The following is a 23,724-nucleotide window of genomic DNA, read 5'->3' as shown; positions in this document are numbered from 1 at the left end:
AATAAAGTTGGAGTTATATCATTACTCTGCTGCTCAAATCAAAAATAAAATTGCATTTTGAAATGTATTTTAAAGAATATTTATTTATGTGACCATGAATACTTAATGTAGCTAAAAATAAAGATGAGAGAATTGATGTTATTTTTAGTTCTCTTCCAAGACTTGAGTGAGAGGTTCTGTGTTTTCCAGAATCTACATCTTAGTTTTTCTGTTTTCAAGTAACTTTAAGTACATAATTTCTTTTTTAAATTGAGATATAATTGACATATATTGTTGCTTTGATATATGTATGAATTGTGAAGTGATTAACAGAATAAGTTTAGTTAATATCTATACCTCACTGTTATAAAATTGTTTTCCTTGTGATAAGAACTTTTAGATCTGTCTTAGCAACTTTCAAATACACAATAGTGTATTGTTAACTCTGTAGAATTTCTTTTTCTTTCTTTTTTTTTTTTTTTTTTTAGTTTTATTTATTCATTTAAGTAATCTCTGTACCCAATGTAGGGATCAAACTCACCAACCCAAAATCAAGAGTTGCATGCTTCCCTTGACTGAGCCAGCCAGGCACCCCTAACTCTGTAGAATTTCTTTTTTTTTATTTTATTCTTTTTAATTTTTTAATTTTTTTATTGTTATGTTAATCACCATATATTACATAATTTGTTTTGGTGTAGTGTTCCATGATTCATTGTTTGTTCATAACACCCAGTGCTCCATGCAGAATGTGCCCTCTTTAATACCCATCACCAGGCTAAACCATCCCCCTACCCTCCTCCCCTCTAGAAACCTCAGTTTGTTTTTCAGAGTCCATCATCTCTCCTGGTTCGTCTCCCCCTCTGACTTACTCCCCTTCATTCTTCCTCTCCTGCAATCTTCTTCTTTTTCTTTTTTCTTAAAATATGTTGCGTTATTTGTTTCAGAAGTACAGATCTGTGATTCAACAGTCTTACACAATTCACAGCGCTCACTGTAGCACATATCTTCCCCAATGTCTATCACCCAGCCACCCCATCCCTCCCCTCCCCCGACCACTCCAGCAACCCTCAGTTTGTTCCTGAGATTAAGAATTCCTCATATCAGGGCGCCTGGGTGGCTCAGTTGGTTAAGCGACTGCCTTCGGCTCAGGTCATGATCCTGGAGTCCCGGGATCGAGTCCCACATCGGGCTCCCTGCTCAGCAGGGAGTCTGCTTCTCCCTCTGACCCTCTTCCCTCTTGTGCTCTCTGTCTCTCATTCTCTCTCTCAAATAAATAAAAAAAAGTTAAAAAAAAAAAAAAAGGAAGTGAACCTTAAGGCAAAAAAAAAAAAAAAAAAGAATTCCTCATATCAGTGAGGTCATATGATACATGCCTTTCTCTGATTGACTTATTTCACTCAGCATAACACCCTCCAGTTCCATCCACGTCGTTACAAATGGCAAGATCTCATGCCTTTTGATGGCTGCATAATATTCCATTGTGTATATATACCACCTCTTCTTTATCCATTCATCTGTCGATGGGCATCTTGGCTCTTTCCACAGTTTGGCTGTTGTGGACATTGCTGCTATAAACATTGGGGTACACGTACCCCTTCGGATCCCTACATTTGTATCTTTGGGGTAAATAGCCAGTAGTGCAATTGCTGGATCGAACGGTAGCTCTAATTTCAACTGTTTGAGGAACCTCCATACTGTTTTCCAGAGGGGTTGCACCAGCTTGCATTCCCACCAACAGTGTAGGAGGGTTCCCCTTTCTCCACATCCCCGCCAACATCTGTCGTTCCCTGACTTGTTAATTTTAGCCATTCTGACGGGTGTGAGGTGGTATCTCATTGAGGTTTTGATTTGGATTTCCCTGATGCCGAGTGATGTTGAGCACTTTTTCATGTGCCTGTTGGCCATTTGGATGTCTTCTTTGGAAAAATGTCTGTTCATGTCTTCCGCCCATTTCTTGATTGGATTATTTGTTCTTTGGGTGTTGAGTTTGATAACTTCTTTATAGATTTTGGATACTAGCCCTTTATCTGATATGTCATTTGCAAATATTTTCTCCCATTCTGTCGGTTGTCTTTTGGTTTTGTGAACTGTTTCTTTTGCTGTGCAAAAGCTTTTTATCTTGATGAAATCCCAATAGTTCATTTTTGCCCTGGCTTCCTGTGCCTTTGGGGATGTTTCTAGGAAGAAGTTGCTGCGGCTGAGGTTGAAGAGGTTGCTACCTGTGTTCTCCTTTAGGATTTGGATGGACTCCTGTCTCACGTTTAGGTCTTTCAACCATTTGGAGTCTATTTTTGTGTCTGGTGTAAGGAAATGGTCCAGTTTCATTCTTCTGCATGTGGTTGTCCAATTTTCCCAACACCATTTGTTGAAGAGACTGTCTTTTCTCCACTGGACATTCTTTCCTGCTTTGTCAAAGATAAGTTGACCATAGAGTTGAGGGTCCATTTCTGGGCTCTCGATTCTGTTCCATTGATCTATGTGTCTGTTTTTGTGCCAGTACCATACTGTCTTGATGATGACAGCTTTGTAATAGAGCTGGAAGTCCGGAATTGTGATGCCGCCAGCTTTGCTTTTCTTTTTCAATATTCCTCTGGCTATTCTTTAGGGGTCTCTTCTGGTTCCATACAAATTTTAGGATTATTTGTTCCATTTCTTTGAAAAAAGTGGATGGTATTTTGATGGGGATTGCATTGAATGTGTAGATTGCTCTAGGTAGCATTGTCATCTTCACAATGTTGGTTCTTCCAATCCATGAGCATGGAATGTTTTTCCATTTCTTTGTGTCTTCTTCAATTTCTTTCCTGAGTATTTTATAGTTTTCTGAGTACAGATCCTTTGCCTCTTTGGTTAAATTTATTCCTAGGTATCTTATGGTTTTGGGTGCAGTTGTGAATAGGATCGACTCCTTGATTTGTCTCTCTTCTGTCTTGTTGTTGGTGTATAGGAATGCCACTGATTTCTGTGCATTGATTTTATAGTGTGCTACTTTACTGAATTCCTGTATGAGTTCTAGCAGTTTTGGGGTGGAGTCTTTTGGGTTTTCCACATAAAGTATCATATCATCTGCAAAGAGTGAGAGTTTGACTTCCTCTTTGCCAATTTGGATGCCTTTGATTTCTTTTTGTTGTCTGATTGCTGTGGCTAGGACTTCTAATACTATGTTGAATAGCAGTGGTGAGAGTGGACATCCCTGCCACGTTCCTGACCTTAGGGGAAAAGCTCTCAGCTTTTCCCCATTGAGAATGATATTCGCTGTAGGTTTTTCATAGATGGCTTTTATGATATTGAGGTATGTACCCTCTATCCCTGTACTCTGAAGAGTTTTGATCAAGAAAGGATGCTGTACTTTGTCAAATGCTTTTTCTGCATCTATTGAGAGGATCATATGATTCTTGTTCTTTCTTTTGTTAATGTATTGTATCACGTTGATTGATTTGCGGATGTTGAACCAGCCTTGCAGCCCAGGAATAAATCCCACTTGGTCGTGGTGAATAATCCTTTTAATGTACTGTTGGATCCTATTGGCTAGTATTTTGGTGAGAATTCTTGCATCCATGTTCATCAAGGATATTGGTCTGTAATTCTCCTTTTTGTTGGGATCTTTGTCTGGTTTTGGGATCAAGGTAATGGTGGCCTCATAAAATGAATTTGGAAGTTTTCCTTCCATTTCTATTTTTTGGAACAGTTTCAGGAGAATAGGTATTAATTCTTCTTTAAATGTCTGATAGAATTCCCCTGGGAAGCCATCTGGCCCTGGGCTTTTGTTTCTTGGGAGATTTTTGATGACTGCTTCAATTTCCTTAGTGGTTATAGGTCTGTTCAGGTTTTCTATTTCTTCCTGGTTCAGTTTTGGTAGTTGATACATCTCTAGGAATGCACCCATTTCTTCCAGGTTATCTAATTTGCTGGCATAGAGTTGCTCATAATATGTTCTTATAATTGTTTGTATTTATTTTGTGTTGGTTGTGATCTCTCCTCTTTCATTCATGATTTTGTTGATTTGGGTCATTTCTCTTTTCTTTTTGATCAGTCTCGCCAGGGGTTTATCAATCTTGTTAATTCTTTCAAAGAACCAGGTCCTAGTTTCATTGATCTGTTCTACTATTCTTTTGGTTTCTATTTCATTGATTTCTGCTCCGATCTTTATTATTTCTCTTCTCCTGCTGGGTTTAGGCTTTCTTTGCTGTTCTTTCTCCAGCTCCTTTAGGTTTAGGGTTAGATTGTGTATTTGAGACCTTTCTTGTTTCTTGAGAAAGGCTTGTATTGCTATATACTTTCCTCTCAGGACTGCCTTTGCTGTATCCCAAAGATTTTGGACAGTTGTGTTTTCATTTTCATTGGTTTCCATGAATTTTTTTAATTCTTCTTTAATTTCCTGGTTGACCCATTCATTCTTTAGTAGGATGCTCTTTAGCCTCCATGTATTTGAGTTCTTTCTGACTTTCCTCTTGTGATTGAGTTCTAGTTTCAAAGCATTGTGGTCTGAAAATATGCAGGGAATGATCCCAATATTTTGGGTACCGGTTGAGACCTGATTTGTGACCTAGGATGTGATCAATTCTGGAGAATGTTCCATGGGCACTAGAGAAGAATGTGTATTCCGTTGCTTTGGGATGGAATGTTCTGAATATGTCTGTGAAGTCCATTTGGTCCAGTGTGTCATTTAAAGTCTTTATTTCCTTGTTGATCTTTTGCTTAGATGATCTGTCCATTTCTGTCAGGGGGGTGTTAAAGTCCCCCACTATTATTGTATTGTTGTCAATATGTTTCTTTGCTTTTGTTATTAACTGCCTTATATAATTGGCTGCTCCCATGTTCGGGGCATAAATATTTACAATTGTTAGATCTTCTTGTAGGATAGACCCTTTAAGTAGGATATAGTGTCCTTCCTCATCTCTTATTACAGTCTTTGTTTTAAAATCTAATTTGTCTGATATAAGGATTGCCACCCCAGCTTTCTTTTGGTGTCCATTAGCATGGTAAATGGTTTTCCACCCCCTCACTTTCAATCTGGGGGTGTCTTTGGGTCTAAAATGAGTCTCTTGCAGACAGCATATGGATGGGTCTTGTTTTTTAATCCAGTCTGATAGCCTGTGTCTTTTGATTGGGGCATTGAGCCCATTTACATTCAGGGTAACTATTGAAAGGTATGAATTTAGTGCCATTGTATTGCCTGTAAGGTGACTGTTACTGTATGTTGTCTGTGTTCCTTTCTGATCTTTGCTGCTTTTAGGCTCTCTCTTTGCTTAGAGGACCCCTTTCAATATTTCTTGGAGGGCTGGTTTCATGTTTGCAAATTCCTTTAGTTTTTGTTTGTTCTGGAAGCTTTTTATCTCTCCTTCTATTTTCAGTGACAGCCTAGCTGGATATAGTATTCTTGGCTGCATATTTTTCTCATTTAGTGCTCTGAAGATATCTTGCCAGTCCTTTCTGGCCTGCCAGGTCTGTGTGGATAGGTCTGTTGCCAATCTAATATTTTTACCATTGTAGGTTACATATCTCTTCTCCCGAGCTGCTTTCAGGATTTTCTCTTTGTCTGTGAGACTCGTAAGTTTTACTATTAGATGTCGGGGTGTTGACCTATTTTTATTGATTTTGAGAGGGGTTCTCTGTGCCTCCTGGATTTTGATGCCTGTTTCCTTCCTCACATTAGGGAAGTTCTCTGCTATTATTTGCTCCAATATACCTTCTGCCCCTCTCTCTCTCTCTTCTTCTTCTGGGATCCCAATTATTCTAATGTTGTTTCGTCTTATCGAATCACTTATCTCTCGAATTCTGCCCTCGTGATCCTGTAGTTGTTTCTCCCTCTTTTTCTCAGCCTCTTTATTTTCCATCATTTGGTCTTCTATATCGCTGATTCTCTCTTCTGCCTCATTTATCCTAGCAGTTAGTGCCCCCATTTTTGATTGCACCTCATTAATAGCCTTTTTGATTTCGACTTGGTTAGATTTTAGTTCTTTTATTTCTCCAGAAAGGGTTTCTCTAATAACTTCCAAGCTTTTTTCAAGCCCAGCTAGTATTTTTAAAGTCATGATTCTGAACTCTAGGTCCGACATCGTACTAATGTCCGTATTGAGTAGGTCCCTGGCTGACGGTACTACCTCTTGTTCTTTTTGCTGAGGTGATTTCTTTCGTCTTGCCATTTTGTCCAGAGGAGAATAGATGAATGAGAGAACAAAATGCTAACAGGTTTACAACGTCCCCAGCAAATATACTGTATACAAAGCAGAAAAGACCTGAAACCAGGGGAAAAGAAAGGGAAAGAAAGAAAAAAGAAAGAGAAAAAAAAAAAGAGAAAAAAAGATAAAAACAAAAACAGAACAATACAAAAAAAGCAGAATGTGATCAAATATGATCAGTCTAGTGCATAGATCAGTGCCACGCACTAGATTTTGGGCGTATTTTGGTCTGTTAGAAAAAAGTGCCTCCGAAAATTTTAAAGGAAGAAAGACATATATGTACAAAATAAGGGTTGATACAATGAAGGGATAGGAGATGACTGTAAAGATGAAAATTATAAAAGATTTTATAAAAGGACTTGATAAGATAAGTTGTTTGAAAAAAGAAAGAAGATTTAAAAAAAAAAGAAAAAAGGGGGAGAATGTGATCAGGCAGGAGACTAGAACAGAACCATACACTAGTGATTTAGGGTATATTTTTATCTGTTAAAAGAAACTGTATCTCAAAATTTTAAAGAGAGAACAACTTATATAAATATGCCAAAAATAAGGGTAACTACTATGAAGGGATAAAATATGACTCTTCCAGTAAGTGGTCGCTTCTCTGTTCAGATAGTTGTTGCTACCCTCCTCTTTGATCTCCTGTTGATTTCGTAGGTGTTCAGAATGGTTTGATCCCTATTCAGCTGAATTCCTGAGACCAGACGAAATCTAGGTCTCCTACTGCTCCGCCATCTTGCTCCGCCCCTCTAGAATTTCTAATTAATGTTCTTGAAGTCAACTTAATTCTTTTCTTATGAAACATTAAACTTACAACTAAAATAGTTATGACTTTATTAATATTAGTAATTATGTGATGTAACTAATTTGTATAGCTTATTAAAAATCTTTATATTCTTTTCCAGTTTTATTAATCTCTTTTTCTTATTAGCTCATTGATGAAATTGAAGAGATGGGTGGAATGGCCAAAGCTGTAGCGGAAGGAATACCTAAACTTCGAATTGAAGAATGTGCTGCCCGAAGGCAAGCAAGAATAGATTCTGGTAAGATAAATTGAAAACGTTTATGTGTGAAATCCAGTACTTAAAAAGAAATACTAATTTCTGTTTGAAGATAACATATATAGTTAATAAAACAAAAATAATGGAAAAATGAAACTTGGATAAAATGTTTCTCATTTCTATCTATCTACTTATCTATCTCTCTCTCCATCTATCTCTCTGTCTTTCTATCCATCTCCCTGTTTGCATTTTTGCATGCATGGATGCACACAGGTAAGCATATGTAGAGTATGTGTGGAGGCATGCCCATTGTGTATATATACATGTATAGGTGGGTATCTCCAGCATTTTAAAGATGATATTATTATTGGTCATTTTGCTTTGCATTGGAGTATTTATTCTTTCAGTCAGTCAACACTTTTTTAGTATTTAGCATTTGAGGCACTGTACTATGTCTGGATATACAACTGTGAATAGATCAGGTAAGCTCTCTGCACCCTTAGAGCTTACATTTTTAGTAAGAGAGAGAGAAAATGAACAAGTAAACAAATAAATAAGCAAGATAATTATAGATTGTGATGAGTTCTATAAAGGAAATAAGGGGGAGGGGTGGGTGGCAGGGTGTCTTTAGATACAATAATAATCTAGTACTTTGAGGCTAAATATTTTCTTACTATGTTAAGGAAATGTCTTTATAATTCTGGTTTATTACTTAACAAATTTTAAAAAGTACTTTTTGTTAAAAGTGAGAATTCAAAAATACATTGGAAATGCTTTTGGATGTGAATCCTCTTCCTTATAAATCTTGATGTAGCTGCTATTATTATTTTAATTTTGTGGTGTTAGAAGAGGGTTTATCAGAAACTCTAGGGAAGCATATAGTTTGGGAGAATAATAAAAGTCCTCCCTTACAGAGATTCTGATACATACCGGTTCTTTCTCCTCTCATCCCCATTTTATTGGGATTTGCTTTGCTGATCTATATTGAAGTTTCATTAAGATTTAAGAATACTACTTGAAAATTTTAAGCTTATAAGGAAAGTATGTGATGATGAGAGCATTACTATTAGGCAATTATTTGTGAATAGAATCTACATATTATTTTCCTCTGGAAAATTAATAGGTTCTGAAATAATTGTTGGAGTAAATAAGTACCAACTGGATAAAGAAGAATCTGTAGAAGTTCTGGCAATTGATAATACTTCAGTGCGTAACAAACAGATTGAAAAACTCAAGAAGGTAATAATAGCTATCATTTTTTGAGTGCTTTCTGTGTTCTGGGCACTGTAAGCCCTTACATTGTCTTGCTTAATCCTTATAACAACCATATGAGGTGGGTATTATTTCCCAACATTTTAAAGTTAAGGAAACTAAAGATAAGGGAGATTAAGAAACTTGCCCGGAATAAATAATTGAATAGTTGAGACTCAAATCTAAGTCTGTTGACACCAAACACTCATGTTTTAAATCATTATAACTGCCTTTGTGAAACTTACATATTATTATTAAAAACCACAATAATAATAATACCTCCCATAATTTACACATTAAAACAAAGGCTTAAATGATTATATAACTCACTCGAAATTAAAAACAAAATTAAGTTCAGAGTATCTGAACCCAGGGCTTCTCACTATAATTTGTTTCCACTAGACCGTGGCTTCTGATACTACTATGAAAGAATCATTTGCTTTCGTTTTTTTTTTTTTTTAAGTCAAATATATCTTAATGGTGCTTTAGTAAGACAGTTTATAAGTGAAAGATAATTATTTTGATTGAAACTAGAGTACTATCCTAACTTTATTTCCAATTTCTTGCCAAGATGAATCAATGTTTATGAGATACCAAGATAGATAAAACATATTCTTATAGTTGTAACTTATATATTTCCATTGTACGATGCTTACCGCGGTCTCTTAATCTCTGGCTTTTATAATTACTGTTATTTTTAAGGCAAGAAACTTGACATTCTTCAGCGATCTTTAATGGTTTTCCTCGGTTTACTTTCCCTGTGATAATTTAAGATCTTTTTTCCCCCCTCAGTTGAGATGTTCTCAGGGCTCTAATAGAGCTTGTTCAGTTAGACTGAATGCACAACTATCCTCTTCCATTTTTTTAATGGCAGACGTTTAATGACATTATTTCTATTTTCACCCTCAATCAGGAGATAACGACTCTCTCACGTTTTTGTCACTTTTTAAAAAGGTCCTATTTAGGATGTAGCATTTTATTTTCAGTTATCACAAAAGTCTCAACATTTATTCTATTTGGAAAACTTTTCTTCTCTCTTATACTTTAGGCTTTTATTAACTCTGCACTCTCACAGCTGGAGGGGTTCCATTTGCCATAAATATTGTTAAACTTTATTTCAGGCAAGAGAGAAATTCACTAGTGATGATGGAATTGGGTTTTTCCTTGCCCTTAGTATAGGATTTCTGGTCCACTTCTGCTTATAGATATTAGATGATATTAGTAGCATCTTGAGCAGTATCATATTTTAGACTCTTTTATAGGTGGTGTAAACTTGTAAAAAATTGGATTTTAGATAACTTTGTTTAGGCAGGTTGTTGGCAGAGCAGAGTAGAGCTAGGACCTGAGGGGAAAAGTTTTTGACCATGCTTTTCATTGTCTTTTTGTCTCTGTTGAAATATTTCTCATTGTCTCTTGTCTCTTTTTCTCTCTTTTTGGATTATTTTTATTTTTATTTTTTAAGCCCAACATGGGGCTTAAACTCACAACCCAGAGATTAAGACCTGAGCTGAGATCAAGAGTCCGACGCTTAACTGACTGAGCCACCCAGGCGCCCCTCTTTGGATTAATTTTAACTAAAGAAAAATCATACACATAGATATTATTACCAATATAGTGTTAATTAGCTAAGGAAAACAACATATAACTGAACTATTCTTGAAGTTGTAATCTATTACTATTTTTTCATCCTTGTCACTATTATTCTTTAGTGTGCCTTTGAAATTACTCATGTAAAACATCTACCTGTTTTCAATGTCTTGTTACATTAGTAAAGCCTAAGTATCACGTATTACTTGGGAGAGTCACCACTATTATTTATTGTTAATAAATAAATGTTATTTATAACATTTTATTACAGTTAATAAATGCTTATTTCTGATTTATCAGGATTATGCTGAATTCAGTATTATTTTAGGAAGTCCTTAAATGTTTGTTGAATGAGTGAATGAATAAATTGAATGAGTATCAGACCTAGGATACATATTATTCTCTCCTTTCTTTTCCTTTTGCTTTTGAGTTTAGGATTATGGAACAATTTCTATGTGATGTATATCAGTATCTGATTTCCTGATCTCTGTTTTATTCTCTATTCATGTAAATTGTCCCCTTTCTTAACCTTTTTCATAAGGTCAAATGCAGCAGGGATCAAGATTTGGCTGAACAGTGTCTAGCTGCACTTACTGAATGTGCTGCCAGTGGAGATGGGAACATTCTGGCTCTTGCAGTGGATGCAGCTCGTGCAAGGTGAGGGTATTTAAGTTTGGAGATTTCCAAATACCAGAAGTTGACCAGTTTAGCTTTTCAACGTGTACTTAAATAAAAGGTTGATCATATAAACCATGTGAGCTGAAACAAAAATATTGGAAACTCAAATGAAGTTAGTTTTTATTTTTCTTAAATATCTGTGCACTTAACAGCATTCATGTTTTTTTTAAACATATAAACATTAAGAGGTTTTAATCTTCTTAAATAAAATTTAAAAATGAAACTTTAACATTTAAAATATGCCAAACATGAAGTCCTCAGGTTTTGAGAAAGTCCATCTTACGAGGGAAAATACCTTTAGGTCATTAGTAACTAGCTAATGTAGCTCTAAACATTTCTACAAATAGATGAACAAAACAGGGCAAAAGTGATTGCTTTTGTCAAATTCAGTTACTGGCAAAATAAGTTAGTGAGAACTGTTCAGGTATATGTACTCATTTCCCATCTCCAGGGAAAAGCCAGAGGTTGGTCATTTTAGCAGGTAGATGGTAATGAATTATAAATGAACTCACGTATGTTCTTCACCAAGGGCATCATGAAACCTTTCTGAGCAGGAAACATGCTTAAGCTTTTCCCTTTCCTTCACTGGATGAAAGGTAGCATGCTGAGCACCCCAGGAACCCATGTGCCACAGTGCAATGCAGTGCAGGACACAGTGCAGCTGGTGGCCAGCTAGCCAAACGGTGGCGTTCCCGAAGACATTTTATTCATGTACAGTACTTGGATAGCACCAGGGTTTGAGCAGATAGAGCTTTATTCATGATACTCTAGGTTCCACTGTCCTGTAAGCATGTGGAGCTATTAAAGGTGTATTAAAAAAATCAACAAACTGATCCTGTAAACCACAGAAAATTTTCTCCCAATACATGATGTCACTAAATGAATTATTTTTGCTTTTGTTATTTATTGCTTAATTAACTTTTTTTTAAACATGTTGTTTTAAGTGCTTAAGGGGTAAACATTATGTGGGTTGGGTTTTTGTTTTTTGTTTTTTTTTTTTCCAGTTTTAATTTCTTAAATAAGAAAACTTCTCTGCTTATAGTCCTCGAATGGTCTCCCATACTTTCTAAATTAAAACCTAATCTTAGAATGGCCTGCAAGATTGTGTGAGATATGACTCTGCTTCCTTCAAATGCTGTGTCCCCAGTGTCCTTCCTAGTTGTAGAACAAAGAGCATGTTTTTCTACCTCTCAAACTTTTTTGCATTTAGTACTTTCTTTTTCAGTTTTCCCCCTTAAATTCACTTGAGTTTCTCCTTCTCATCATTTAGGTCTTAGTTCAAAAGTTATATCTTCATATCTTCAATATCTTTGAGTAGCTTTCCCAGAGACCCCATTTCACCTGTTTCAGTGTGTTCGTAGTGCTTATTATCATATGAAATTCTTATTAATTCATTTGTGTGCATGTGTATTGTCTGTATCCCCTGCTAAATGATAAGCTCTGTAAGAGCAGGTACTTTCCCCCGCCGTCTTATCATCATATGTCTAGCACTTACCATGCTTGGCCCATATTAGGCACTCAATAATTGTTGAATGAATTAGTGAACAAACGGATGGAATATGCTAGAAGACTTACTTTTTATCAAAATGTATCAGCAGGAGGGGCCCCTGAGTGGGTCGGGCAGTTAAGCGTCTAACTCTTGATTCCAGTTCAGGTCATGATCTCAGGGCTGTGAGATCAGGCCCTGCTTTGGGCTCCACGCTGGATGTGGAGCCTGCTTAAGATTCTCTCTGTCTCTCAAAAAAAAAAAAGTATCAGTGGGAATCTTGCTCTCTTTGCCTATTTGTATTGTTAAGTGGTGAATTATTCAGTAACCTTCACATGCTTATCTACTTATAGTTTTTAAGTCATTCAGTTATTTTCAAATTAACAAATGTTAAAAAGTTTACTATGTATAAAGGCATCCAGAATCATTTTTCATAAGTATTCTGAGGAAAGATGCTTTCATCAATGCAGTAAAAAAATTCTTATTTAAGAGAAATAAGTCAGTCAGAGAAAGACAAATACCATAAGACTTTTTCTTTTAAAGATTTTATTTATTTATTTGACAGAGAGAGACACAGCGAGAGAGGGAACACAAGTGAGGGAGAGGGAGAAGCAGGCTTCCCGCCAAGCAGGGAGCCTGATGTGGGGTCAATCCCAGGACCCTGGGATCATGACCTGAGTCGAAGGCAAGCACTTAATGACTGAGCCACCCAGGCACCTCCAATACCATAAGATTTTTAATAGCATAGTTTTTACTTAGGTAATAAAGTATGTCTAATTATATTGAATATTAAAGTCAGTAAATGTTTTTATCTCAAATGATAAAACCTCTGTTTTATTATTTTAATATTTTAGATGTACAGTTGGGGAAATCACAGATGCTATGAAAAAGGTGTTTGGTGAGCATAAAGCTAATGATCGTATGGTGAGTGGAGCCTATCGCCAGGAATTTGGAGAAAGTAAAGAGATATCATATGCTATCAAGAGGTAATATGTGAGATTTCTTTCACCAGAATGTCTTTCCTGTTAACATAATCCCCGTGAATCAACTGTGGGCTTAATTTTCTCACATACCATTTGGAAAATATTTGAATTGACTTTCCTGTTAGTCTGTAGTTTTACTAATATAATACTTTGAATTTTCACTATAGTTCCCTTAGGAGTTTCTCATTTAAAACAAATGTTTTTTTAACTAACATTGATATTGTTTCATATCCCCTAGGTAGTTATATTTCAGTCTCCTTACTACAGTATACTTTCATATTTTCCTAAGTTTATTCAAATTGTTTAATTGCTCAAATAATTATAAAATAATTTCCTCTTTGAAAATAAGTATTTGGTTGCCATCTGTGCATAAATTAAAATCAGGCTCTCTGAACTGACAATAAATAGCACTGTCAAACATGATTAGGAAATATAAATTAATATAAATTGATCATACTTCCCAGGTGTAAATGTAGCTTCCTGATGATTTTTTTTCTCAACCTTTGTAATAAATTTCCCTCTTTTTATGTCACTAGTTATATATGAGATAAATATCAAAACATCCAAATTGAAAGTCATCAAAATGGAACTTTTTTTTTCTTTTAACAAAAACAAGTGTACTTTTTAATGTGGGGTGTAAATTTATTGATTTAAGCTGGCAGACATTTTGATTATATGTCATTAGAAGGCACCACATTGCAGTCAGCTTGGAGTTCACATTTGTGATGAGTAGGTGAGATATAGTTCAAAGCAACTAGTGAGTCACATTTGTATAAATAACTCTGAAAGTCACCTTTTAATTTATATTTAAATATTTGTGCATATTATACTCTGGAGATTGGCTTATGAAAGTGAAAAGTTGTCATTTCCTCATCTTGCTTCACTATGGTGTTCTCAAGTGTTATGGGCTTATTGGCTGTGCCATCTTTCAGATTTTCCTCTAAGGGGAAGATGGTAAGCATATCCAGGCTTTAATGGAATTCTCAGTTTAAATTAGAGATACTCACAAAGTATGAGTAAACAGATATAAAAAGGTGTTTTTAAATAAACTTGAAAAATTTGGTGTGAATAAATTACAGTTTTTATGTCTTACCTTTGGACAATTAATATAGAAATTGTATTTTATTATTTTTAACAACTGTGTTTTGAAATGTTCTTAGGGTTAATAAATTCATGGAACATGAAGGTCGCAGACCTCGTCTTCTTGTGGCAAAAATGGGACAAGATGGACATGACAGAGGAGCAAAAGTTATTGCTACAGGATTTGCTGACCTTGGTTTTGATGTGGACATAGGTCCTCTTTTTCAGGTACTGAAAATTTTGGGGGGAATTTCCAAAAGATTGTCATAAATCACTTATATTTTGAACAAATAATGATAAGATGATAAACCATGATGATGTTTTTCAAGTTGTAAAAGAAGAAAATGAGTTCAACAAATTCCCCAATTTATTTTTGAATGCATATAAATCCAGTTAATTATGACAGAAATAGGAAAGTAATGTAATTTATGTTAATGTACTTGTTTCTCAGATTTTGTAAAAATCGGTAACTAAAATTGTTATTAGGCATCTGAAACTGAAGGTTACTTTCAATGATCTTTTTATATCATTTATTGAGATTTGACTAATAATTTGTTGGAAAGATAACCCACGTTGGATTGGTGGAAAGTGTTTTGAAGGGAAAATCAGGCATCAGAGTGAGAGAATATCATAATTAGATATTCTCTTCTGTTATTCTCTTGTAGTATTTTATTTAATCACAGAATATTTGATCCAGCCCGCTAATAACTTGTTGGAAGTAAATGAAGGTGAAATTCTCTATAGAGTGATACAATAATCATTCTCTACAAAATATATTTGGTTGAGTACATTGTAATAACTTTCATATTACAAGCTTTATCCACTATATACTTATTGATCATCTACCAAATGCTAGGTTCTGAGTTAAATAAGGTATGATTTTGTCTTCAGGGAGGTTATAGACTCCTAATCAGAAAGAGATTTACTTACCAGTAATCACATCAGAGTAATAGTTAATGTAATTAAAGTTTGAACAAGGAACTTGTCCAAGTATTCTAGGAACTTATGGTTGAACTGTGCCTTTTGGAAGCCTAGAGAGCAAGGCAGGGAAGGGCGTGCTAAGAAGAGTTGGCTTGAGCAGAGGTGCAGAGGTACAGGGTCATGAAGGCATGATGCCTTCCGGTGACTAAGAAGTTCAGTATGATTAGAATACAGAGCTTGGGATGGTATGTAGATTGCGATGAATAGCCTTATATGTGCCATTCTAAGAAGTATGAACATTATCCCAAAGGTGTTTAGGCAGAGTGACAATCAAGTATATACTTTAGAAAGCTCACTTTCCAGGAAAATCACTTTCTGAAGTGGTTTGAGAGGAGCTGTGACTAGATGTAAGGAATCCAGTTAAGATGTTCAGTAATCTGAGTGAGAAACAAGGCAGGCCTTACCCAAGGCAGTGTCAGAGTCTTAGCAGAAGTCGGCTAAGATTGTGAAGAAATTTTAAAGAAGGGACTATTTACGATAAGGAGGCAGGCTTAAGAGAACCAGCTTATGGAACATTCAGATGAAGATGACCGTGTAAGTTGGATATGCATGTCTGGGGCATAGAAGAGAGGCCTCCATTACTTAAAACTGTGAAAACTGATTTAACTTCCCATCACGAATATATATCGCAAAATGAGAACTTGAACATTAAAAGGAAAAAGAGAAGGAGGCAGCAAAGGAGGAAATGGGGTGAGGAGTGAGATAAAAACTGAGGAAGAAGGAGAGTTTCAGGGAAAAGGAAGTACTGTTATTCCACACTGTGGGTGGGTCAACTAAGATGAAGACTTAAGAGTATTTGTTGCATTTTTACCAGCCAGAAGTAAACCTTCCTGAAGAGGCCCATGCCCTGTGGAATCTGTAAGATTTTTCCCTTTTTGAATTTTATTTTAATTAATTTTTTTATTATGTTCAGTTAGCCAACATATAGTACATCATTAGTTTTTGATGTAGTGTTCAACAGTGAATTTTTAAATATTACTGTAGAGAGTCTAGAAGAAGTTTTTATTATGAAGAGTTAACCTGAACTTGTGGAGATAACATCTTTGAACTGTGTTGGTAGGTAAATTCATAAATACATTTAAGCTAGGTTTTGTTAAGAACCTCACATATATTTTAGATTAAATAAAGATATATATTTAGATTGCTTTCATTCTTCCATTGAGTTGAATACTTTCCCATTCTAGTTTTTTACTTACATTCTACTACCCTTTTACTTTCCTTTCTGTTTGTTTTAGAGAGGGGGAGAGAGAGAGAGAGAGAGGAGGGAGGGACAGAGGGGGAGGGAGACAAGCAGATTTCCCACTCAGCGGGGAGCCCCAGGCGGGCCTTGATCCCCAGGACCTTGAGATCATGACCTGAGCTGAAATCAAGAGTCCAGTGCTTAACCAACTGAGCCACCCAGGTGCCCCTTTGTTTGTTTTAAATAATGACCAAATATAATACATTCCTGATATTTAGTAATTAGCTTTTGGGAAATATTTCTTATAAAATAAAAGTAATTAAAAACAATGGTTGTCATCCATTGGCACTTAAAAGAATTTTTCAAAGAGCTGCAAGTTCATTTCCCCGTTACATGCCATCTATAAAAATATAATTTGCCATTTAGTACCACCAACTTTGTTAACATAATACTTTGTCATTAAAAAAAAGAAAAGAAACACTTATCTATGGATGGAGGTACTTTCCTGCAGTTCTGTGTATGATTTAAGTAAAATTAGATTTGGAAGTTTTAAAATGTTCAATATTTGGTAACATAAAATACAGTTTAATGTATATAAGCATAAAGCATGGAACTGAATTGTTTAAATGGAATTTTAATCTAATAAATTTTGGTAACATGGGTGATATGAATGATCAGTCATGCATAAGTCAATTAAATTTCTTAATGCATTAATACTAAGAATATGCACATTTTCTTAAAGGTTTTAATTTCATAGGTTATATTTTTCACAGACTGAAGGTTTTACCAATATGCTGTTTGATTTACTTAGAGATCTTCTTGAATGTGGCTTCATTACTGACAGCGTAGGATCTTTTGTTTTCAAACTGAAATTATGAGCCTTAAAATATTGCAAATTAAGGAAATCTTCAGATTTTAATAATTTTTTTGAGCTTATAATTGTTCAGTGGTTTCTGAGATAACTTTATCCTCCCCAAATTTCTCAATTTACATTATATTTACAATGAGAAACTTGTAGGTATCTTTTATATGAAGTTATTTAAATACATGCAGATTATCAAAGCAGATGCCACAGAGTCATTGCAGAGAATGAATGTGATCCTGGGTAACTCAGTTCATAATTGAATACTTGAAAGTATCCTTTATGATTCTGTATAGCATACTGGTTAAATCCAGTTAATAATGAAGAACAGCCTTCTTGACACCCTTCCTTCTCTTGTTTATGTATTTGCCAGGATGCTGTAGCCCCTTAACTGGTTTCTAGAGTTCTCATGTTATTTTGATTCATGTGTTGCTGTCAATTCAGTGTCTTCATGGGAGACCAAGGCCTCAGCTTCCTAGTGTGCCATCTTGCTAATGTCGCTCTTTCCCATTCTGTTTTAAAACCTAAGATTCACTTTTCACATCAAATTTATTTTGTCTTTTACTTCTTCATAGATACTATAACATGTTGTCTTATACTTCTCAACCACTCAGTAAATGTTGATAAGACAACAGATGTATTTTTCAAAAATTATAATGTGAAGAGATAATAACATTTGCCTATATTCCTTATCCTAAAAGTTTTTTGGGGGAACTATATTTTGGTGTAACTTAAATCTAATTGATAAATTCTAGGGCTAGAAGCAAATGCAGCACTGGTGTTTATCAATTGGATGAGTTGGTATTTATGATTTGAGAATGATGAAATATCAAATTATATTCACTTCAAGATTTTTAATGAGGAAAACCTCGGAATGTCAATCAAGTAGATAACAGTTTTAAAATACTCTTTGGAATAAATGATGATTTGTTTCTTTACTTTCTGATTGCTTAGACTCCCCGTGAAGTGGCCCAGCAGGCCGTGGATGCAGATGTGCACGCTGTGGGTGTGAGCACACTCGCTGCTGGTCATAAAACCCTAGTTCCTGAGCTCATCAAAGAGCTCAACTCCCTGGGACGGCCAGATATTCTTGTCATGTGTGGAGGGGTGATACCACCACAGGTATTGTTCATCTCCTGTATTTTTCTAGTACTATGATGGGAATCCTGAGTAATATTAGTTTATATGTAGTTCCCTTTACTGTATACATTTACTAAAGATAAATTTGCTGTAGATATTGATCTAAATTATTTTCTAGTGATTTTACTAAGTAAATTTTACTAAAAAAGTGGGCAATGTTCTTTCCTATTCAAGCTATATTGTAATTCATTATGTGTAATTTAACAATTTACAAAGCTTCTATGAGGGAATTACCTCTTTGCAAACTAGTAACCTAGATAGAGATCTACTTTCTTCATATTCAGTAAAGAATGATGGAAAAGGAACAGGATAAAAGTAATAAATAGAGAAGAATGGTAAACACAGTGCATATATCAACCCCTAGCCACAGACAGTGAGCACTCCTTGTGGTAAATGAATTGAGTCCTTTGGTTAACCAGTCAGCACTTGCTTCCGTTGTTTGAAAGTGCTACCTTGTTCAGTCCTTCCATGTTTCCATCCATGACTGTTGCCCTAACTCCGAACTGTATCAGTTACATGGTTTTGTAAAACTTCTTTTTCATTAAAGCTGATTTGATTGGGGTGTAGTTTTCTTAGATCCAAAAATACCCTAATTCAGAAGTAAATGGAATCAGCCTGTCCTGAAAATTCAATAATTTGAATTTCCCCTGATTGGGGAAGAGGTGGATTCTTGAACAAAAATGTGGATCATCTTAGAAAAGGAGAAATGAATGCTAAGTAACAGTCAGTGATGTCAGTTAATTTATTAATGGGGTGGGGGGATACCTTCCACATATTACCTTACCTGTTAGTTAAAATAATTAGTTAAGATGTAGATTTGGTGTACTTCCAATCCAGTTTTTAATTATATCAAGTTTCCTTTTTATATTGAGAATGGAAAAAATAGAAGTGTATATGATATTGCTCTAAGAAAATAATTGATAGATGCTACAATGACCCCTCCACTAGAGCAGGAATCAGTGGAGTGTGATCTTATATCTGGGCCTACAATTTTTTTCCTCCATACCACTCAGAATATAAAATAGTGACTTATGACTACTTATGAAATCAGAAAATATATGTATGAAATTGTGAGTTTGATAATGTGGGGCTAGCAGGCAAACTATATATTATTTATTCTTTCTAACAACACAGTACTTAAGGTGATATAGTCAACACAAAACTGCTTTTGTTAATGTACTTGTCTATTTTCACAAATATCGTTTACTATATGGGAATATAAAGGGTGTTTATTTATTGTCTATCTATGGAAACTTTTATCTGTATTGCAGTTTTAGAGTCTATAATCTCTAAGCTCTTAGATGTGATGTTAAAATTTAAAGAACCAAAATAATTAGGCTGCACAAAATATTGGAATTGAATATGAGTAGACAAAAAACACAGGTCTGTTACCTAAGTGAGCTGACATCTTCAAGAAATATATTTCACAGAAGTTGTATTAACCCTCTGGATATTTGAATTACTCAGAACATCTGTAGATGTTTTCCATACTTTTTTCCCTGTGAGTTTAAAGACTGAAGATTATTTTCTGTAATGGCACACATGTGTGTTAATATGAGTATCCTTCATAATATAACTGTAGCAGTCAACATCGATGTGTACACAGCATAATGTATAAACCTCAATCACTGTGTTGTACACCTGAAACCCTGTAGCACTGTGTGTCAACTATATTCGAATAAAAAAAAAGTAAAAGAAAACACCCCCCAAAAGTATCACCATTCAGTGGCACCTGGGTGGCTTAGTCCTTAAGCGTCTGACTTCGGCTCAGGTCATGATCCCAGGGTCTTGGGATCGAGCCCTGCATTGGGCTGCCTGCTCTGCGGGAAGCCTGCTTCTCCCTCTCCCACTCCCCCTGCTTGAGTCCTCTCTCGCTGTGTCTCTCTCTGTCAAATAAATAAATAAAATATTAAGAAAAAAAGAAAAAGTATCACCATTCACTAACTGCAGACAAAATATCTTAGAGGAAATAAATAGCCTTGTAAACTCAAACCTATAATGTGATACTACATTCAACACAAATAATGACAAGTAGTGATAATTTAGGTGAGAGAAAATTATGTGGTTTTGGGCTTGGAAGTTCTTGATCAGTAGGTCATACTGCTTCTTACCACATATCACACACTGGGGTATTTGGAAAATGGGTGCTAGTGGTTATTATTAGCAATCCCGGGGAAGGATTCTTTTCAGCTCCAAATGCGAATGGTATACCAGTTGAGAAAGCTGGGGGCATAGGCGACAAAGAATAAAGGACAATGTTTGTTGTCCTAGTTTCATTTCCTTGAAATTAGAAATATTGCCTCTTCTATTAATTAAACAAATTCTTTCAACAGGATTATGAATTTCTGTTTGAAGTCGGAGTTTCCAATGTATTTGGTCCTGGGACTCGAATTCCAAAGGCTGCCGTTCAAGTGCTTGATGATATTGAGAAGTGTTTGGAAAAGAAGCAGCAGTCTATGTAACATCCTGTTTTTGTGTTAGCTTTTTTCTAAAATAGTCTTTCAATGACAGAGAGTAAAACCATGTCTTCAATTTAATTCAACACTTGATATATGCTTTCTTGAAAGCTTTACATTAAAATACCTGACTTATAAGAATTTTGTGATGCTCTAATTGTATATGTACCGTCTTTAAAAATTAAAAAAAGTATATACCCTTAAAAACTTTACATGTTTAATACTTCATCAGAAACTCTAGACAAAGGTATTATTTTAAAAAGTCGTATTTATTTGAAGTATTTCTTATAAAACTATTTCTATTTTAAAAATTAAACTTTACCTAAAAAAAAGTCTGACTAGTCCCAATTCTTCAATTTAGCATTATATTGACTTGAGTACCAGAAAACAAAATCCATATATGAACAAAATAACTAACGCCTATCTTGGAAAAAATACAAAGAGTATTTATATAGAGAAATATATTATGGTTGTGATCTTCAACCAAATTCTACTGGAATCACTTCAATAAGAATATTTAATCAGACCTAAAGGTTGGAATAAGGAAGAAATGGCAGAATATTTCTTCAAATCTGACTTTACTTTCTTCCTGAACATGTGACCTCATTATTGCTGGCTTGGCTCAAGACCCAGGAGAGTGGGTGTTTATGAATATTACCTAAAATGAAAGTGCTTAGGTTGTTCATATGGCTTTCTCCAGAATGATGACGTAAGTTAGGAGTGTAGAAGGGCTATGATACCTGGAAAAGCTAGCGGTGTAACTCAGTCCAAGTCTGAATACAGGCCTGGGAATCAAGAGAGCCCATAGTGTAAATCACAGCCTAAGGGCCGGAAAAGGTGATATGACATGCCCTAGATCAATTAGTGAGGCAGGAAATAAAAGGGCTGGATTCCTCTTTCCTCTGCCTTTTGTTCCATTCAAACCCTCAACAGATAGGATGATGCTCACAAACACTGGAGTGGGCAATCTACTTTGCTAAATCCACTGATTCAAATGCTAATCTCATCCAGAAGCACCCTAACAGACACACCCGGAAATAATACACAATCAGGGCACCCTGTAGCCAGTCAAGTTGACTACCTGTTGATTACCTATCATAGGTCCCTATGACTTAAAATTGTCACAGAGCCCTTGTACATTGCTGGTGGGAATGTACAGGACTGCTGCTGCAGGGGAAAATGGTAGGATTCCTCAAAAAAATTGAAGTTACCAAATGGCCCAATAATTCTCCTAGGTTTATATCCAAAAGAACTGAAAGTGGGGTCTCACATAGGTATTTGTGCACCCATGTTCATAGCAGCTTTATTCACAAAAGCCAAGAGAGAAGTAACCCAAGGATCCTTTGATAGATGAATGGATAAATAAAATGGGGTATATACTTAGAATACTATTCAGCCTTAAAAAGGAAGGAAATTCTGACACATGCAACAACATAGGTAAAACTTGAAGACAATATGCTAAGTGAAATCAGCCAGGTGCGAAAGGACAAGATTCCTAGAATAGTAAAATTCACAGAGACAGAAAGTAGAATAGTGGTTGCCTGGCCTGGGGAAAGGGAATGGGACATTAAGGAGCTGAGTGGTTATAGCGTTTGAGTTGGGGAAGATGAAAAGTTCCAGGGATGGATGGTGGTGATGGTTGTACAGCAGTATGAGTGAACTTAGAGCTGCAGAACTGCACACTTAAAAATGGTAAATAAGGTAAATTTTATGTCAGGTATTTCACCACAATAAAAGTATTTAGGACAGTCTTGACAGGTAGTATTTTATAAATGCTATTAATATTGTTATTGTATTATTACAATTGTTGAAAAAGAACGGGAAGGCAGAAAACTGGGAAGGTGGACAGGAGCCAGGTTATGTATAGAGGCAAGTTAAGGGATTTGGACTTCATCCTGAAGATAAGGACAGAATCATAAAAGGGTTTTCACTATGGAAATAATCTGATAAGATTTGTATTTAGCACAACAGCTGTGTGGAACATGCCTTTTAATGGGGCAAGACTGGCGATGAGAGGACTGTTAGAATAAGGTATTAGAGAAATTCTCTTATCTAAACTTACCTGTCCTGGTGCTGCTCAGAGATGACAAACATAAGAGAGGATCAGATCTTATTTTGGGAGACTGAACTGACAGAATCTGTCTTGTATCTTTAAAAAAAAAAAAGCCTCTTGATCCTTGGGTATTCACCGTGTGGAATCTGCTATATCCCCTCACTTATTTTGGCTGTTCTTTTGTGGGCCGTTTTTGATGGGCAGTGATTTTGAGACTGGATATACTGGCATAATGTCAAAATCGGGAAAAGGTAAAATTATGGGATTTGTTTTCCAGTGATCCTTCTGTCAATACTAGAGTTTTTCTGGCTTTGGAAGCCTATTAGGATGATGTGTTTAGGGTACCATGAAGACATCAAAATCCTTTCCCTGCAACTTAATGGAAATGTCAGTGTTATATAAATATTATAGTATAGGAAGTAGAGGAGAGCTTTGAAGAGGCATCCTTTCCAAACAAAACCTGCGCGAAAGTAGAAGAGTTAAAGCAACAAAACCAAAGAAACAGGATGATTTATTCCTCTGATTTCCATTTCAGGGAGGGGGGATTCATACAACGGAGGGGAGAGCTGAGGGGGTTGTTAAATAGCTCTAGGTCTATCTACCCACAGAAAAGGTTATGCCATGGGTCCCTGCCGCCCTCCACTAGCATCTTTAAATTCCTATCCACTTCGAAATACTCAAAACTTTTCCTTTACAAAAAAAAAAATGGATCTAATAAAACCATTTATGTTAAGACACTGCTAACGTAGAAGATGTTTATTTTACCAGGTATATTTTTATTTTAAATGCGGAAAAAAAAAACTTATCAAAGTGATGAATATGTAAATA

At 35.5% G+C, this 23,724-nt stretch overlaps 1 protein-coding gene across 3 annotated transcripts in view; it reads left to right on the top strand.

Annotated features, from left to right (window-relative positions):
- MMUT (methylmalonyl-CoA mutase) overlaps positions 1-20,984 on the top strand; it is a 35,727-nt gene extending 14,743 nt beyond the window's left edge. For all 3 annotated transcript variants that reach the window (XM_025890568.2, XM_073905065.1, XM_025890569.2), the window contains exons 7-13: positions 7,090-7,201; positions 8,283-8,398; positions 10,539-10,654; positions 13,016-13,147; positions 14,305-14,452; positions 18,202-18,369; positions 20,721-20,984. In XM_025890568.2, coding sequence (XP_025746353.1) covers positions 7,090-7,201; positions 8,283-8,398; positions 10,539-10,654; positions 13,016-13,147; positions 14,305-14,452; positions 18,202-18,369; positions 20,721-20,849 — 921 coding nt within the window. In that variant the 3' untranslated portion in view covers positions 20,850-20,984. The remainder of the gene's footprint in view (positions 1-7,089; positions 7,202-8,282; positions 8,399-10,538; positions 10,655-13,015; positions 13,148-14,304; positions 14,453-18,201; positions 18,370-20,720) is intronic.
- Positions 20,985-23,724: the final 2,740 nt, after the last annotated feature.

This window comes from Callorhinus ursinus, unplaced genomic scaffold (assembly GCF_003265705.2).
Source record: "Callorhinus ursinus isolate GAN/ISIS: 27379988/994484 unplaced genomic scaffold, GSC_fseal_2.0 scaffold22, whole genome shotgun sequence".
In the NCBI taxonomy this organism is placed as follows: domain Eukaryota; kingdom Metazoa; phylum Chordata; class Mammalia; order Carnivora; family Otariidae; genus Callorhinus; species Callorhinus ursinus.
The sequence above is the reverse complement of the archived record's forward strand: the minus strand, read 5'-3'. Positions and strand labels throughout refer to the sequence as shown.